The 20,141-nt window shown below is 35.1% G+C and overlaps 1 protein-coding gene across 1 annotated transcript; it reads left to right on the forward strand.

Annotated features, from left to right (window-relative positions):
• Window positions 1-456: 456 nt before the first annotated feature.
• On the forward strand, window positions 457-19,782 carry LOC129004652 (replication protein A 32 kDa subunit-like). The gene is made up of 8 exons (XM_054433203.1): window positions 457-763; window positions 4,110-4,195; window positions 5,116-5,217; window positions 6,952-7,065; window positions 12,105-12,302; window positions 14,660-14,782; window positions 16,937-17,022; window positions 19,314-19,782. Exons 1-8 carry the CDS (start codon window positions 742-744, stop codon window positions 19,387-19,389), a joined length of 807 nt encoding a protein of 268 aa, XP_054289178.1. The 5' UTR covers window positions 457-741; the 3' UTR covers window positions 19,390-19,782.
• Window positions 19,783-20,141: the final 359 nt, after the last annotated feature.

The following is a 20,141-nucleotide window of genomic DNA, read 5'->3' on the forward strand; positions in this document are numbered from 1 at the left end:
GCAAGTTTGGTTAGTTCGGTTAGGTTATGATAGTTTAATTTTATAATTAAAAAATAATAAAATTGAATTTGAGACATTTTAAATTTTATTTTATGAACAGAACTATTTTTGCGATTAGTAAACCTTCATTGCCAAAGTGCTCTCTACTACAGCGCTGTTCACGGAGGAATTTTGAACTAAATGCCTCATTCGTACCTCCCCTAAGTCAGACCCCCATATTAACGACACTGTCGATACTTTGAGTTGTCGACAATATGGGACTATTTCAGTGTCGATCTTTTGGGATGTCGATAATCTGGGACCCCACGTAAACGCCTATCGCAGTTTTTAATAAACAACGCTTTGATTCCTGTTCCACTGGACGCAAGTTCTATAGAGAAAGACGCGGGAATCAGTGATCAGTGTGTTTGTCAAACATAACCTTAAAAAGTCAGAATAGAGAGAATCAGAATCAGAATCTCTACTCTAGCTAAAAGCGCCAACCAACGCTAAAGCTAAGCTAGTAAAGTGGTTTCTTGTTTGATCGTTTCTCTTTTGCATACTTTTGAGTTGTTACAAATAATTTCTGTTAGGAAAAAGTTCAGTATCTCGTAAGAATACTTAACATCGATTTGTTGCTCATATGTACCAGTAATCTTGCAGTTTTTTATTTTTTTTAATAGAGGGCTAAAAACACTGCTAGGCCTACTTAGGCTATCTTGTTTGGATTTGGCCTAGTTACCTACTCTTTTCAAGTTAAAAATGTTTCGTAATGGAGATGATGGTAAGTAAACCTCTCAAGAAATTTAACAAGGAAAGTAGGAAGCTAATAAAGTTATCTTTTAGTTCATTAACTGGGTACAGTTTCTTAACTGGACTATGCTAGGGCCTACTATCAATTGAAAATATCGATTCGATTAGTAGGCCTAAACCTTCACTAGACCTTTTTATTATCAGCAAGTCTGGTTAGGTTATAACAGTTTTATTTTATAACTTAATTGATATACCTATTAACACGTTCGCGGCGGCATGTCAAATGGCGGGCGTATCCCCATAGCGGTGCAGCCCGCAGCGTCAAACAAACCCGATTGCCGCGTGTGACTGGCTTTCCAATTTCGGTCTGACGAGTAGCAAATAACGTGTGAGGATGTCCTGCTTTAAGACGAGAGTCGACGTAGTTCGCTAAACACTCACAGATAGCAGCACTGCTTGGAACATAGTCGGTCCCATTGGAATTGTATTGCCAAATGGAGGGAAAAAGGCGGGACAAAAAGTAGAATTTTGAGATTGCCAGAGGGGGATTTTCGGGGAAATATACTACCAACCTACACCACAACAAAATACAGTATACTATTGAGCAGTGCTGTACGAGGTTTCAAGTTTCTAGCTCTAATCCTGGCTTAAAAATAAATAATTTCGTACTGCATTGCAGCTTGGGAGCGGACACACCCACCAGGATGGCATTAGGGTTCCGTGTGGGAGCGATCGCTCCCATGCCGCCGCGAACGTGTTAAAAAGAGAAGGGTACAGTTTCTTAACTGGGCTACGCTAATATTGATTGAAACTATCGATTCGATTAGTAAACCTTCATGCGATTCGCCATCAGCAAGTTTGTTTGGTTAGGTTAGGTTATACCTAATAGTTTAATTTTATTAGCCTATAGATTATATTTTAAAATATTGATTAGTAGGCGTAACTTAACAGTACCCAAAAAGAAAGAAGGTTTACTAATCAAATCGATTTATTCAATCGTTACTAGCATAAGTTAGTCCAGTTGAGAAACTTTACGGCCATTAAAATTTCTTCATTACAGTAACTTAGGTACCTGATAACTTAGAGAAGCCGTTGGTCTAGGATATCGGTACCTAACTTTACTAAATTATGTGTCTTGTCTACAATTTTGCAGAGAACCTGCAATATATGTAGGCCTATATATTATTATAAATTATGGGTTTTTCTTTTCTGATTTAAGTTAGTTTGGCTTTTCGGTATTTGTTTACTTTAGGGGCTTCTAACAAATTTTTAAAAAAATGGGGTTTTCTCATGATTTGGTCTATTTTTAACACTTTTTACATTTTGCACTTTTGGGGCAAACGCCTATTTCACCTTGAAAATCGATTAAACATCGCCAAAAAGTGTTAAAAATCAGTGTTTTTTATAAGTAGCCTACTTTAACATGTTTTACTATTATTTAAGTTAGGACATTTTAATCAATTTTACCAAATATAATATAATCTACAGTAACCTAACCTAACCAATCCTAACTTTTAAAACCTAACCTTGGTTTTAAAAAAATCTGTCATTTTGGGCTTGGGGAATTGCTAACCTAAGCATGGGTTAGGTCAGGTTAGGATTAAGTTATGTAAGGTTAGGTTAGATTATTAAGTTAGTTTGGTAACTACACTCCTCTATCAAACTAAATATAACCTAACCTAACCCAACCTAACCCGTGCTTAGGTTAGCAATATGCCGAAAATAACGGATTGGTAATTATTTAATATGTCTACAAACGCGATATCGTGTAATTTTTATGTCTACCTACAGTCTTTTTCACGCTGAATCCAAAAATGCAATCAGTATTTGTCGGAGAGGTTCCTAAGTGGCCGTACAATTAAATAATTAATATCAAGCTTCAGTTTTTTTGGGTTATTCACATATTTGTGGGGTGGACGAGTCCAAGTTCTAGTGGCGACTAACACTGAAAGGGGAGGAATGTTTGTGAAGTGGAAATAGCTGTCAGTTGTTAACATCCGGCACTAAACAGACAAAACCACACACGATGACATGAGAGCAAAATCAGAATTACAATATGCTATAATTTGATTTTTAAAAAGCAAATAGGCCCTAACTTAGGCGCTGTTTGTACAATAAATTAACTACGATACATAAACTATTAATCACATCAACATAAATTATAAAAAATATAATTTACTCTCGTAAAATACCAGTAATAGAAGCTAGCAGTGCCGACATGATCGTCCTCATTCCAACCCTCTAGGTCTGTTAATGAACGTGCCATGGTGCATATAATCCCATTGTGCCTAAAAGTGAAAACGTGCCACAGTGCATAATTTCATGTATCACCAACTAATAAATGATATTAGGGTACATGTGTAATAAGGAAACCCCAACAATGAGAGATTCCCTGCTTGGTAACAATATTTTCTTTAGCTCCAAGACATATTATCCGCAGTACTATCCTGATAATTAGACCAATTCGTATATACCAAGGAAAAATGTGGTTCGGATTCCACTATAAACTGTAGGTCCCTTAGTTGCCATTAGCTGTTTGGGCTATTAATTAACAGCTGTGTCTAAGGAATGTCGGCCTTAGTCACTAACAAGACTACAAGATCGCGCCACTCATCCTACACTCATCTCCATTCATACTTGGCTTAAAATACCTACATTGTATGGTCGCCATTTCATAAGAAAGTATAAAAGTAAAGTATAAAGTATTGCAGTAAAGAAGTTATTATTGAAGCCCTTTTATATTACATTACTCAGCTAATCTAATCTAACCTAACCTAACCTAACCCAACCTTAATATCAATTTTTAAATCACATTTTATGTCAGAAAAGACATGTGAGGAAGATAGGTCGGACTTTATGCGAATTCGTGACTGTACTAAGTCCTTTGAAGTGAGGTTACATCAAGTAAGTTAAAGGTTAGGTTATAATGAACAGACTCATTAATTTAAGCTACTTCCAGACTGTTTTTGCACAATTGAAATACTGTAGTGGGTGAAACACAATGAAATAACGAAATAACAATATCAAAATTGCTTGCATATTGTATAACAAGTATGCATATTGTGCTTGGGCATTGTATATACCTATAGGTACGGTATATAGGTATAGTCAATGTCATAAGTTAGCATGAAGTACGGGAAGTGTGTTTAGGTATAGGTCTGTGTCTTAAATGGTTACCAAATGGAATCTCATCTTAATAACAATTGGGGCTCTTTAAGTTAGTTAGCATATCTAGTGCTGGATTTACTTTTTTTATTGTAATCTATAGTTTTTCTGCAAATACAAAACCTTCTGGCTGTTTACATTTTAAAAGATCTCTAATTGTAAATTATGCAACTATGAATGGGCCTAGTTGCTAATTCACTTTTATTTCACAGGCTATGGTGGATATGAAGGGGGTGGAGGAGGCTTTGATGTTTCTGGTTTTGGAGGAACAGGAGAAACGCCCCAGGGTGACAAAAAGGTAACACGCATCAGGGTTCTATATCCCCTTCTGATTAACCCTTCCCTGTATGCCTAGTATGCATACAGACAGCAACATTATTTTATTTAAATAGAAATGAATTTTTTTTATGTACCGGTATCTATCTATCTATATATTAATAGGCAAGCATGTTTCTTTAAAACCTTTTTTCTCAGCTCGTGTGCATCGTAGGGAAAATCTACGCATACCGTTGGAAAGCTATTTTCCTGTAGGTGTGCAGAATCCCTTTATAAATTTAAATAGGCTCAAAGATAAGCACAAAAAATAAGTTTAAAAGTTGTAAAAAAATAACATGGATCTTATGCGTTGCTATGCTGGTTACGAAATAACAACGAAATATAAACAGAAAATCAAAACAAATGGAGGAAACTCCAATCACATGTTTTATTTACAGTGTGGGGTGAAAATAGTTAAGTGAGTACATTACATATTTTTGGTCGAGTTTCGACCACTGGACGACCTCTCGTATAAGTTAATTTATAGAATGCTGTTAATTGTTGACCTATGCATCACTTTTGTCCAAAATAATTTTTTTAATACTTTTTTTATTATTTTTTTCTTACTATTTATTCTTACTATTACCGGTATCTTATTGTTTTTTATAAAATTTCTTATATTTCTAGAAAAATATTTGTAATATATCGGTTAAAGATATAACTGAATAAAAGGACACTTTTATGAAGATTAAGTACTGACAATCAACTATAACAATAACTGTCATAATAATCCCATCGTGTTGGGCATCCGCGGAGCCCAAAAAGTTAGGCAGATATATCCGTCTACCGTCTGCTATGCACAAAATGCTAGCGGGTATATCCGCCTTTAGTCTGGGAAGGGTTAAGAAGATGATTAAGAAAGTTGCAAAGAATTGATTCTTATTAAAATCAACCATTTTCTAGGTCAGGAGATCAGACAGTATTGTTCCTGTTACGGTGCGACAGATTTTGGAAAGTAAAGACTCTGGACTTAAAATCGGCCAAATTGATGTTGAAGCACAAATGGTAAGTTTTCATTCATGTTTACCCAAAAGTTTACATTAAATTTTTGGAGTAATCTTAAATTTTACCAAATTCAAAATATAACTTAGCTGTCATAATAGAACACATAGTGTCTTGAAATCTCTCTCGATATTAGTATCAACTAGTTGTTTTGCCTGTGCTTCGCAAAGGGGCAAGAATGCATTAGATAATAATGTTGGTCTCTCAATCTTCTGTAAATAAACAGTTGCAACACACTCTTACCATACAAATTGTACAGGCCAATCTCAATCGTAGTTATTGCCAATTTTAATGAACATCTCTTGTGTAATTGCATAAACTGTATGGTAGATTCAAAACTAATAAATAAGTAATTGCCTACTTTAGTAGTGTGGTTCACAACTGACTGTTCTGGAGGCAATGCTCCCAATCAGGCTGTGCAGTTGGCTTCATTGCTTTCAAAGATCGGTGGCCCAGGCAACCACAGAGCACAAAGAATACTGTGTGATAGGGTTTAATCACGTCTCCAGGAAAACGCCTCTTTAACACGTTCACTGCGGCCCACCAAGTGGTAAGCGTAGCCCTGGTGTGGCGCAGCGTCGATCGGATCCGTTTGGCTTTTAAATATTTCGGTCTGACAAATAGCAAATGACGTGCGGTGATGTTCTGCGTTACGACTCGAGTCGACGTAGTTTGCTGAAATACCCACAGATAGCAGCACTGTCTTGAACCAGTCGGTCCCATTGTATTGCTAATAGGAGGGAGAAAAAACGAGACAACATGAGTTCTAGGCATACCAGAGGGGGATTTTACAGGGAAATTTACTACCAACCTACACCACAATAAAGCACCCATTCCTTGCTAAACGCAGACATAAAAATACCCGTTCATTCTGGTGTGCTACTGCTCAGAAATTGAATGGAATGTAGGCGATACCGGCACTCACCGGTGAGTGTTTAGCGTGGCACTAGAGCACTCACCGGTAAGTGGCTCGCAGCAAACGTGTTAACAAAGAGTCCCAGGGATTGACTCTTGGACCTGCTCTATTCCTCATTTATACTAATAATACCATTTCTAAAATTTCTAAAATTCAAACAGATGGAAAATTAACTTTATTTGCTGATCAATCTTCACCAGAGTTTTATAAATTACCTCAGTTTGCACAAAGAGTTTTTTATCGTTAGTTTCATTCCAGAACACTGAAAACTCAGTTCCAAGCAAGACAAAATTTTAAAAACTAAGAAATTATACGTATTTTTTTATTTTCCTATAGCCTACATTTTTTTACCTCTCATTGAAATAAATTTTATCGCAACTCAAGTCTACACAGGCCCTGCCTACGTTGACTTTTTCCTTTGTTATACTGTTGAAGGTTTTTTTACATTTTTGTTCACTTTGTTTCTACAACATACAATTTTTGTCATCCAGATAGTATTGTTTGCTGCTAACTAATGGGGAAAAATATTATTTAATTTAATTTCATAATTTATTGTTAGTGAGTTTCCGTTTGTGGAATGTAACAATTTGTTACGGGCTACCAGGTTATCAGGTGCTGAGTTTCAGTTTGCGGTACCTAACCGTAAGTAACTGTTCATCCGAGGTTTGAAATGTAGGCTACCCTTAGTGAAAGAAAAAAGACATGGTAAACAGAAGGGGTTTTTCCATTATGTTTATCTTTCTATTAATAATTTCTCGTCAGTTCCTAGATATGTTGAGCAATAATGTCTCTTGTTTGGTGTTATAAATTGTCTGTTTTAGGTAAAGCTAATTGGAATTGTAAAGAAGATAAACAGGTCAAACATCAAGGTAATTTACACCATCGAGGACAACACTGGAGCTATTGAAGGAGTACAATGGCTTGAATCTGAGAATGTAAGTTTAAGTTTATATTCAGCTGTTTTCTGTTATGAAATATTTCACTAAAATAAAGGCATAAAAATCAAATATGTTAAAACAAAACATGTCTTCAAGTAGTTATTGCTTTTATAGGTGGTTCAATGAAGGGTTGTTATTGCAAGTGAGCTTTTATAGCAATTTTTATATATAATTAAATTGTAGCCTAGATAATTTATTCCACAAAATCAATAAAATCCATTGCATTATCATTATCTAAGTCAAACTTATTGAAACTAAATAAAATAATTTATGTCAGCAATGAGTTAATTTATTCTAGTTCCTGCACTAAAATATAAGCTATAAAACTGCTAAATCGTTTGAGTGGGAGTAAGACGGGTGAAAAAAGGAATCTTACAGTGTAAACTCTTAATTTAGCCTACTAATCAATTTTTACTTTCTCCCCATATACCATAGTATATGGAGAAAGTAATGTTTTTGTCAAAATGTTCAAGTTTGACTTTTGAGTGGATATATCCGGGTTTTGGGTTCCCCTGGACCCAAAAAAGTGGTTTTCGAAGTGGGTTCCCCTGGACCCAAAAAAGTAGTTTTCAAAGTGATATCTGTGTGCGTGTGTGGATGTGTTCAGAGCTAAAGACCACGTACCTGTAGTTCAATTTTGATGAAATTTGGTATGTAGGCACTTAAACATTGATTCACACACGTTTTTATAATTTTTTTTAAATTGTATTGTTAATGGTGTTATTCCTATAATAAACTGAAAAATCAAGATTTATCAAAAATGGTCCCAACTATTTTGATAGAAATTTAGTATGTTATAGTCCTTTAAATCCTTTGCCATAAACAATTGCCATATCACAATACGGTACAAATCTCATTTTTGTAAAAAATTACGGTTCAAAAGTTATTGTAACTTATGTTATTTTTCCATTAAAAAAACTATATAGGCCTAATAGGCCTTTGTAATAATAAATCAAATTTTAGAAAAAAAGGCGGTTTTGATTTAAATTTGTATGTTATGGTCCTTTAACGCTTTTACTAGGGGTGTGCGAATAGTGATTTTCAACCTCGAGCCGAGCCGAGCCGAGCTTTTTCAAAAATTTTCGAGCTCGAGCTTTTTCGAGCCGAGCTTTTTCTAGCGTCACCTTTTCTAAATTATTAAACTTTTTTTCTTAAAAAAGTGCATAATAATAATGTTCAGTCAATTTTTAAATAAACACAATGTTATTTTAATATGTTTAAAAACATTGAGAATTGTCAAGACATCAAATAGTAGATAATCACGATAAGAACTGAACTGAACTAAATTAAGATACAAGAAATAAAAGGATAATTGAAGGCCTGACGAGATATGCAGTGCAGACCGAGACAATCAGATTGTCTTTCATAACAGAACAGCAACGCGACCTTGAATGACGACAAAACAAATTGCAAGACGATTACAGGGTGTCTACCAACCGGGAAATCCGGGAATTGTACTTAAATTTTTACTGGCCATGAAATGTACGGGAATTGTCCTTAAATGCCAGACTATGTCCTTAAATTTTTAATGGGCCATAATTTTATTGATCGCTAGTTGGTTAGGAGCACATAAAAGGTTTATCAGATGTTTGTTTACATTTTCATAATTTATTACTAGAGTAATTATGCAATAAAAATCCCATTAACAATCTCAAACCCATTAATATTTTATCACGACAATCAAGTGTCAAGTCAAGTACTTCCAAGAACTGTTGACTCAGCAGCTAGCTCATAAAAGTTGTATCACTTTTATTCCTTTACAACTTCTTTTTTTATTACTAGGATAATTATTATTAGATCCCAAACCTATTTTATCGTGAAAATAATAGCTTTATAATGGCTGTTAAATTTCGCTTCTTACTTGCACTTTCGGCTTGAAGATTCAATATGCCGCGGCCAGTGCCTAGTGCCATAAAACTGTTTATGGTTTCATATTAAACATGTAAATAATCTACAGTCTTATTTTGTAATTTAAACCCTTTTTTATGGACATTTTATCTTTCAATTGACAAAACCACAAGCATTGTTGTTTGCATTAATGTTTTATCACTATGTAGGCCTGCTTGGTTTCAAATTATGTCATTGGATTTTCTGTATCTTTGTCTTATATTGTTGGCATTCAGGTTTCAATGTTTTTTGTTTCCCATATATTTATTTATTGAGTTGTATGCCTTAAGCAATCAAAATCGTATGAACTAGAATAATGATAGTGATTTTGCTGCTATTATAACCTCATTGTTTGTTACTCAGTTTATATAGGCCCTCCTAAATAATTAGGTTTAGGCCTGGGTATTTTGATTCTTGAAAGAGCTGTAAAATATATTAAGAAAATGTAATTGAGCCTAAGATAAACTAATGATTGCTATGTGTCGATATTAACTTTGCAAATGAAAATACAATAATCTTATCTGTGCTTATTGCTTATTAATAGCCGCTTACCATACCTTGATTTTGTACTAAGAATTGAGTAACAATATGCATTAAAGATTTTTTTTCAAAAGTAATCAAGAACCTAACGTTGTGCCAGGGCGAATCATGCCAAATTAATCAGCCTGGATCGGATAAGCTATGTTATGAAGTTTACGTGACGGATGGAGATATTTGTCGCTATCGCAGGAGAAAATGATTGCGTTTCTCTGTTACACTATAAAAGCTTTACCTAAAGTATAGGTAGGCCTATGTTTGTTTACTTTCAATAAATTTCTATTTTGTAATTGTTAACTCTTATCTATTATTATTTACTTTTTTCTGGTACAACTACAGTGAATAACAAGATTAATACAGTTTGACAAATCAGGAAAATTATTCGGTAGGCCTAATGACACCGACAAAGGTTACGGCAAAGTGTCCTTAAATGTACGGGAATTGTCCATGAATTTTTTATCCAGAATGTAGTAGACACCCTGGATTACATTATTATGTATATTGTAACTACTACTATGAATATTTAATTCTATTTTGTATAAATAAATACAAAATAAATTTAAAAACACGTGATTATTCTTGTTGTTTTCCATGCACAAAATATTTTAGTTTTATCAATCGTATTAATCAAAAAAGAACATAGGTAGTTGGTTTGGATCCAAAAAGGTGGAGAGACAAGTAAAAAGTAAACTTATATATTAAAAAATATATAATTGACATATGGAGGAAATAGACCTAAACACTAAAATTAATAGAATAACACACAAAGTAAAGAAGAAATGAAACAAAGACACTATGAATCAACACTGTCACTCAATTTTGTTATCTAGAAGGGTCGGCAACTAATCAATAAATAGCCAAAACCAGTTTCCTCCCCTTCTTGCAGTCTCACCACCACCCCTCCCCCCTAAACCGGGAGGCCCAACACTTTGTCCTTGAAACACCCTAGCCTCTGAAACAATAAGTTAAACCCTTACACCCGCGTGACAACAGGTTTATGAATGCGTTCACTATTTTTCATTTTCCAGAATTAACTATCAATTATTACTATTTGCAAGTTACAAATAGGAAACTACATCACATTATGGTATTCAATGACCCATGTATTATTATCAAAAATTAATAATTCATTACTTATTTTGATAATAAAAAGCATTCACTACAGCACGCACCACTTATTGATACATATAATCATCAAGGTAACTGTTACTTTATACAAAATAAAAAAAGTTACAAAATTGTGTGGCCAGTCAAACTTTATAAACAAACATTTTATTCTATAAAATACATATGGTAAATATGGGTTGGTTTAAAGGAAATAAAATACAAAACAGATAATTAATTATTTTGATAAACATTAGAAAGGTTATAGGATTGATTGAACTAAAATAACTGCAGGGAAACTTATAAGTAGAAAAGTTTTCAACCACAATCTGTTTAATCAGTACATTGTTAGAGCGAGAGAGAGAGAGAGATAGCAGATAGGGGCGTTTGATAAGGAATCTGAAAAAGTAAACAAACAAGGAACAAAGACACGACGATACTCGTTTACAGCCTTATTGTGTCGCCGACTACATTTGCACACGTGACCACTTTTTGTTTCTTCCTTATCTTTCATCCGTCCCAAAATAGAATTCCTGAAATTGTTTGTAGGTATAATCTCCCCTCCCACACAAGGCGCAGTGCTCAGTGCGCACTGTAGGTTGTCACGGCAACCGTGTGTCGTCATAGCGACAAGCCAATCACGCACTTGCACTGCGTTGTATATTACGATACGAATAGCTGTTAGAAAGACAACGCGATAGGTGGTCGTTTGTCTCTTTCCTATCTCCTCAAAATTACTATCGATAATCATTGCGTCTTGACTGAGCTGAGGTTTGTGCTAATCATAAACCTCGAATGCATGAACAACGTAGAATTGTGATAACATTGTTTTCAATTATGACCCAAATTAACTGTTTTGACTTAGTATTAAAAGCTCGGCTCGAACTTCGAGCTTTTTCAAAATATCTCGAGCCGAGCCGAATAATGAAAAGCTCGACCAAAAAGCTCGAGGATTCGAGTATTCGCACACCCCTAGCTTTTACCAAAACCCCGGTCTGACAGGCACACAGGAATTTTCACAAACGCATGTTGGCAACACTGTTTATTTGGGGGATTCCATTCCCCCAATACCTTCCCCCCTTTTCCTCCCCTATCTGTTGATATATTGTTTGTTCATTTTGCGTGGGTGCCGTGACCTTGACAGGTTGTCTGTTCATAACATGTCCGTCTCATAAGCCCAGTGTTAATGTATTTTAAAGAAGGGTTTCACAGGCCCAGGGTTTGAGTTTGGGTATTTCTAGGCGGGGTCCATTATTTTCAAATGGGGTCTCATAGACTGGGGGTTTTAAGTTTATGTGTTATCGTCCTTACAATTCTAAAAAAATTGTGCAACGCCCCATTGCTGAAACAATATTACGGTTTAAAAGTTATTGCAAGTTTTAACATTTTCACTATAAAACATTATATTTACTCCCACCCCTTACCCATGATAAAAATTATTCACAAGCTAATGGGAGAAAGTATGTGTCAGATTGCTGATACCGTTTATTTAATCATGTGTTCTGCAGGATGACAACTTCACGGTGCCAGTTGTAGAGAACACGTACTGTACGATGGTCGGGTCAATCCGTAACGTGTCCACGCAACACAGTGAACGTCACATCATGGTATTTCAGATCTTTCCTGTAGAAGATCTCAACCAAGTCACAGCACACTGTCTCCAGATTATCCACATGTCCCTCAAGTCGGATATGCTCAATCAGACGGTAACATTCAACTTATGATTAATGCTTTGCATGTTCAAAGATTTATTTAGACCATTACCTCAAAACCCAAATTATATTACCCTATATCATTTTTAATTTTATGAAAATCCACTTTTTTACTAGTTAGGCCTAAAATATTAGGCCTGGTTTTTTTAGCAGGCCTTGTTTGTTAATAATACATATTATGAATGAGTAAGTGTACCCTTTCCTTGCGGTATGTCTATCGCAAGCACGTTGAGACAAAAACTGTGTACGAGGAAGACATGCACAAGGCTTTAGACACATTTTACTACTTGTTCTAGTGCTCTGCATACCATTCGTCTTGTCAACTCCTAATATCTGCCTACCTCTCAGCCTCAGCTACGCCTCACGTCTTAGTAGAGACCTGTGGCTGAGTGGACTGTTCTAGTGCTCTGCATACCATTCGTCTTGTCAACTCCTAATATCTGCCTACCTCTCAGCCTCAGCTACGCCTCACGTCTTAGTAGAGATCTGTGGCTGAGTGGACTGTTCTAGTGCTCTGCATACCATTCGTCTTGTCAACTCCTAATATCTGCCTACCTCTCAGCCTCAGCTACCCCTCACGTCTTAGTAGAGACCTGTGGCTGAGTGGACTGTTCTAGTGCTCTGCATACCATTCGTCTTGTCAACTCCTAATATCTGCCTACCTCTCAGCCTCAGCTACGCCTCACGTCTTAGTAGAGATCTGTGGCTGAGTGGACTGTTCTAGTGCTCTGCATACCATTCGTCTTGTCAACTCCTAATATCTGCCTACCTCTCAGCCTCAGCTACGCCTCACGTCTTAGTAGAGATCTGTGGCTGAGTGGACTGTTCTAGTGCTCTGCATACCATTCGTCTTGTCAACTCCTAATATCTGCCTACCTCTCAGCCTCAGCTACCCCTCACGTCTTAGTAGAGATCTGTGGCTGAGTGGACTGTTCTAGTGCTCTGCATACCATTCGTCTTGTCAACTCCTAATATCTGCCTACCTCTCAGCCTCAGCTACGCCTCACGTCTTAGTAGAGACCTGTGGCTGAGTGGACTGTTCTAGTGCTCTGCATACCATTCGTCTTGTCAACTCCTAATATCTGCCTACCTCTCAGCCTCAGCTACGCCTCACGTCTTAGTAGAGATCTGTGGCTGAGTGGACTGTTCTAGTGCTCTGCATACCATTCGTCTTGTCAACTCCTAATATCTGCCTACCTCTCAGCCTCAGCTACGCCTCACGTCTTAGTAGAGATCTGTGGCTGAGTGGACTGTTCTAGTGCTCTGCATACCATTCGTCTTGTCAACTCCTAATATCTGCCTACCTCTCAGCCTCAGCTACCCCTCACGTCTTAGTAGAGATCTGTGGCTGAGTGGACTGTTCTAGTGCTCTGCATACCATTCGTCTTGTCAACTCCTAATATCTGCCTACCTCTCAGCCTCAGCTACCCCTCACGTCTTAGTAGAGATCTGTGGCTGAGTGGACTGTTCTAGTGCTCTGCATACCATTCGTCTTGTCAACTCCTAATATCTGCCTACCTCTCAGCCTCAGCTACCCCTCACGTCTTAGTAGAGACCTGTGGCTGAGTGGACTGTTCTAGTGCTCTGCATACCATTCATCTTGTCAACTCCTAATATCTGCCTACCTCTCAGCCTCAGCTACCCCTCACGTCTTAGTAGAGACCTGTGGCTGAGTGGACTGTTCTAGTGCTCTGCATACCATTCATCTTGTCAACTCCTAATATCTGCCTACCTCTCAGCCTCAGCTACGCCTCACGTCTTAGTAGAGACCTGTGGCTGAGTGGACTGTTCTAGTGCTCTGCATACCATTCGTCTTGTCAACTCCTAATATCTGCCTACCTCTCAGCCTCAGCTACCCCTCACGTCTTAGTAGAGACCTGTGGCTGAGTAGACGGGTGTATCTTTTTTCTTTAATTTTTTAACATTTAACATTGTCTGTAAATTTGTATGTTGATGGCCCAGAAACTGTTTGGGTTAGTGGTTTAAATAGGCAACTTAATTTAACAGATTTTATATATTTACAAGTGTTTTTTTTTTCCATTCTCCTTTTCATCCAACCTGTCCGCTTAACACACCTTACCTCAGCCTCTTCAACTTGGATAATCGATACTTTACTAGGGAACGTAACCATTTAATACCTATCAAAAACATTAAGCTGGAAAACATTGAAAACTCAAGATGTTTAAAAAGTAGATCAGCTTGGCTCTAAAAAGAAATATTATTCTCAAACAACCTAACTGTAAACAGAATAACAGCTGATTAACTTAATTTGTCTTGAACACTGTACAACCTACTACATGTGTTAACAGTATGATTATCAAGTGATTTTAATACATAATGGAAATTTTCAGATAAGTGCACCGATGGAGACTACTTCAATGCCTCAAGGAATGATGAACAATTCTTCAATTGAGAATAACGACTTGTTTAAGACTCTAACACCCGTTCAGCAAAGAGTGTTGAGAGCACTGTCGGTAAGATGACCTACTATGTGTTTACTCAAAATATGCTTTGCTAAAAATACTTAAATTAGTTTTATTAAAATTAAATATAATCATAACACTTTAGAGAAGACTGTGTTTATGTCGTCTATTTGATGAAATGTTTGACTTGATGTTTATGATTAAATTCTCGTTATTCCACTAATCATAAAATTATCCAAGCCAAATATAACAATCTGTTTAAATTATTTTTGTTTATTTAAAATTATTGCCAGGCCTCTAAGTGTTTGTTAAGAAAAAGATAGCTTACACTGTAAACTTGACCCTAAATTTATAAAAAAAATTCATCCAGACTCTTAAAAACTTAAGTTAAAATGAAAATAAACTGCACAAAATGATATGGTTTATACATGTTACTATAGGATGAGTGAATGGTATAATACGGTATCTACTAGCTGGGAATTCCAGAAAAACGGGAATTTTACAGGAATTTTATTACCTTGACACATCCTGGAAAACTCCAGGTATTAAACCAACCCTCCCAATATGTTAATAAATACAGTAAAGCCCTGTCATCCAAAACATCGATTAACTGAAAGGGCGATCACCTGTGTCGCCAGTGTTGCAGGGGATGATTATGAGAAAAAATATCATGTTTACTTGGCTTTTTTAATTTCATTCCCTACAATACCCATATTACGTTGTCAGGAACCAAACTACTACAATCTATTACCTGTAGTAATACTTTGTATGAATATGATAAATAGAAAATAAACGTTTTTTCTTAAGAAAAAGTGAAAGATTATGAATAAAATAAAAAACAGTAATACATTTCTCGAGTTGGCATTTCTTTAATCTAGCAGTCCAATGCATTGTGTGATAAAAATTATGTTTTCTTTTAATTATTTTCGCTCGTAACATGTTTCCTCCTGCTTCAACAATGTTGCTGAAGTGTGTCTAAAACAGTGTCCAGTGTACCTTTTGGGGTTAGGCAGATTTAAAAATGTAGCTTTTTCAGTTGGGATTTTAGCCATTTTATTAACATCTACAGTTAGTCTAATACAAACACCTTTAGCATACTTCATAAATAATCTACTGTTGGGTACACCTGAATGTCTCAATTTAAGGTATTTCCTGTACAATTCCAAATAACTGATATCAAGATTATCGTCGTCTGTTACAGTGAAGACGCGGCTTCTGTTGGTTTTTGAATCTGGGATTTTAACTATTAAAATTGAACCTTTACCATTTACAATTTATGTCATGCCATTTTAGCTAGCTTGTATCGCTGACATGCACCAGCTATTCCTAATATTAACACTACCTTCTTCATTAAGTAAGTTTCATCGGGAGCAGTTTTAATAAAGGTATCAACCTCATCTTTGGAAAATGTCATCAACTTTTTAGGCTCATAGCCTACGGACAATTTTTTCAAAAAGGCTATAAGTTTTTTGTAATTGCTTATGTTTAACTTTGATTATTTTCTTTAGCATAGAATAAATGCTCCAAATAGTTGAAGACTTAATCACTGTTGATGTTCTGCAAAATTTAATGCCAATAAAACATTTTCTGACAATTTTGTAACTTTCTTACCTACGCACCAGGAAGAAAACAGTTTGTATGCTCGTTCATACTTCTTTCTCGATTTTTCAGGTAACAGGTTTAATGAAACATGTTTTGCAGTTTCTGCTATTTCTTCTGGTGTGCACATATATATTCACAATCACTTTCACTGAGTTCATTAATTTGAAACATGTTAGGCCCACTTTCCACTTATAATTATTATTTCATATAGTTATAGGTTCTAACTTATGTTATAGGTTGTGTTCAAACCAAACGTTGAACGAAAATAGAATATAAACACAAAATGACAGGATAAATCGTAGTTATTATAATAGTCAATCAGCTGATCATAGTAATATTATCTTTAAGTATTGCCAACCTATTTCTAAGCGTACACGTATTACGTGCATAATGACACCACGCTGTTTGGTTGGAATACTGGTGTGCGCCAAAGTATAAATCGTGCGACAAACTAGGTAAATGCAGCAATTAGCAGCTTTCTGTACTATAATGAGTGCAAGGAAGCCAACTTTGTCGGGTGACTGCAGGAAAAATATATTTGAGTGCTTTATAAAATAATCAACCATCTATAAATGTTTTGTTTACATGTAATTTTTTTCACAGCAAAGTTGTGATTCAGGAGAAGGTGGGACCCATATTGATACCATCATGGAAGCCATGACAGTTAAAATACCCAAAAAAGAACTAGAGTAAGTATTTATTTTTTATTTATTTTCTATCGAATAGCCTACTATAGATATATACTGTACCAGTTATTTCTCTTTTACTAAGTTGTGTGTTATAACATTAACATTCATCTTTTAAAATTTCATGTTATTAGCGAATTTCCCATATAGGGAATAAGCTATCACCGTAGGTCTCATGGTAAGACCTAGACCCTATTTACCTATTTACTTCTGCATTTTGAGGTCCCCAGAGACTAAAAACACCCTCCGTTCAAATTCATATATAAATATGAATATTTTTGTGTGTGTGTGTGTGTGTATGTGTGTCCGTTAGTGCAATAACTCAAGCAAAAACGATCCAATTTTGATGAGATTTGGTACTAGCGTGTAAACCTACGTTTATTCTAACGAGTTCGCGAACCAGCATGATCTGGGTTTTATGGCGTAAAAATTGGTTTTTTCCATTTTTGACCCAAAAACCCAAATTTTACAATTTCTTTCCAAATAATTTTGTAGAGTTTAAAAAAATAAATTGTGTTATAATAATTTTGAAGCTTTGTTGTATGCCTAAAGGTTACGGAGATAATTCAAAAAAATTTAAATTTAAAATTCCCATGTTATTTTTATTGTGAATAAATAAACTGTTGTAGTTTGCTTGTTTTTCTTAAGATTTTAATCAAATTAGGCAATTATGTTTATTTCATACTAAGCTATCAACATTTCAATAAAAATACCCCCACCACAGCAAACCTGCAGACTAAGCAAATTTCCTTTGCCTGATTGAATTTACACTAAAATATCTCCTTATAAATATCACATTCATTCCCTAATAAAATGGCTAGAATTAGTTTAATGCTTAGACTTATGTTTAGACTTAGGTTTGTTGCAACAGGGAGGGTAAAAAAGTGGTTTTATTTATAAAAATCTAATAGTTTTGTAAGAAATATATACATCTTCCAGATTTGAACAAAATATGTTCATAAACAAGCAAACTACAACTGTTTACTTATTCTGCATAAGAATAACATGGGAATTTTTAATTACAATTGTTTCGAATTTTCTCCGTAACCATTAGGCGCATAATAACGCTTCAATATACTAAATTATTTGTTTTTTAAGCTCTAAAAAATACTTAGGAAAGAAATTGCTACATTTTATGTTTTTTTTTTTCCAAAAATAGGAAAAACCAATTTTTACCCCATAAAACCCCTTTCCCATAGTCCGATCATGCTGGTTTGCGAACTCATTCAAGTTTATCTTGCCTTATACCTTTAAACCAAAATGTCATCAAAATGGTACAAAAATTACTGAAGTTATAGTGTTCACGGACGTATATACAGAATGTTTCAGAATTCCTAGAATGACTACTTTTAAAGACGCAATTCAAAGACACTTGAATGTTTTATTTAGGTGTCCACATGTCACCAATCTTACTAGGGGAATACTGATTTGAATTTGAAAGGATTTTAAGCCATAGAGTAAATTTGTTTTAAAAAAGGATTTTTTTTCCTTTACAAACTACAGTGTAGGGATGAACGGTAGCAAATCTTCCTTCGACCTAGTTATCATTTGTTTTTAGCCAGCCACGTGAATGTCCTTTCAAAACACTACAAAGCCACAAAACGCATTAAACCACCATCAAATTTCTTTACCATCAAGTAGATTTAAATTTAGTTTAATTTAGCAATAAATATAAACTCTGCAAACCACAGATTACACTCTATGCCTTCTTTTGCGCCGTAAAAATCTTACTGCTGACTGGTGTCAAGCAGGCGTGTGAGTCACAATGGTGTCCTACCACCCTGTACCTGTTTTGCGCATGCAACGTCAATGTTTCCTACAGTGGTAGCAAAACGGGAGTGCCGATGGAGACCAGGTCAAGTCCCTTCAAACGCACGCACCCCCACAGGTCTCCATCGGCACTCCCGTTTTGCTACCACTGTAACTGGAACTCGGTTAACAAAACTTAGCTATTTTAACTTCAATATGACACATAAAACGTTTAGTTACCTTGAATAGTACACAAGCAGTTACCATAATCCCGGCATTCTTTTGTAAACACCCTGTACATTGTTTTTTGACATTAAGACAAAAATAGTCCTAAAATTACCAAATTCAGCACACTCTTTGGTAACTGTTTGAAAAAAGACAAAAATGATTTATTAATTTACATTGATGTAGTATTTGCAATTTCTTTAACATGCAAGACCAATCTACAAATACATTACTGCCAATCATTATTTATATTCTTATTCAGAATTGTTTGATACTTATTACTTTACAACCAAAATGACTCAAGATACATTTGTTTACAGGAAAATTTTGGAGTATTTATGCAGTGAAGGACATGCTTACTCCACCACTGATGAATTCCACTTCAAGTGTACATAGTTACAATGGATCCAACTGTATGGCAATCAAGTTTAAAAACAATTGAAGTGAGATAGCCACAACATCAATACAAAGTGGATTTATAAAATGGTTCTCATGCTATTACCCAATGGTTCAATGCAGTATCTCTAATAGTGACAAATAATTCCATTGCATTAATGTCCAAGGTTAGATGCAAGAGACAAGGATTGATTAGTTAAGTCATTAGAACTCAACAAGCTTTAAAAGATAATTAGTTTTATTTTTTTTAATTTACTCAGTCACTATGTTGTATATTGATTTTAAACTCAATTTATTAAGTGCCTGTTCTTTCTCTGTATTAAAATGTTTAAGTTAGCCTTCCACCATTTCTGTGTATTGTGTACATATTTAATAAATATTTTTCAGTAGAAACCATTTTTTATTTCATTTCACGTAATAATAATCAATTAATTTTAGAAAAATGTTTAATAGAAGTGAATTTGTAAAACATAAACATGTCAACAAGATCGGGCCATTAATGGGAAAATCTGATTTTCCCATAATTAACAATAACTTTTGAACCGTAATTTTTACAGAAATAGGATTTGTATAATTTTGTTCAGAATATAAAGGACTATAACATATTAAATTTTTATCAAAATCGTTTGGGCCATTTTTATGAAAATCCTATTTTTCCGTTATTTTATGGGGTTTTATGGGAAAATCCCAATTAAAAATCTAAATTTATAAAAAATGATAAAAGCTATCAAAATTGTAAGGACCGTAACATA

This window comes from Macrosteles quadrilineatus, unplaced genomic scaffold (assembly GCF_028750875.1).
Source record: "Macrosteles quadrilineatus isolate MER2022 unplaced genomic scaffold, UCM_ALF_1.0 Scaffold_10__1_contigs__length_6754688, whole genome shotgun sequence".
NCBI lineage: Eukaryota > Metazoa > Arthropoda > Insecta > Hemiptera > Cicadellidae > Macrosteles > Macrosteles quadrilineatus.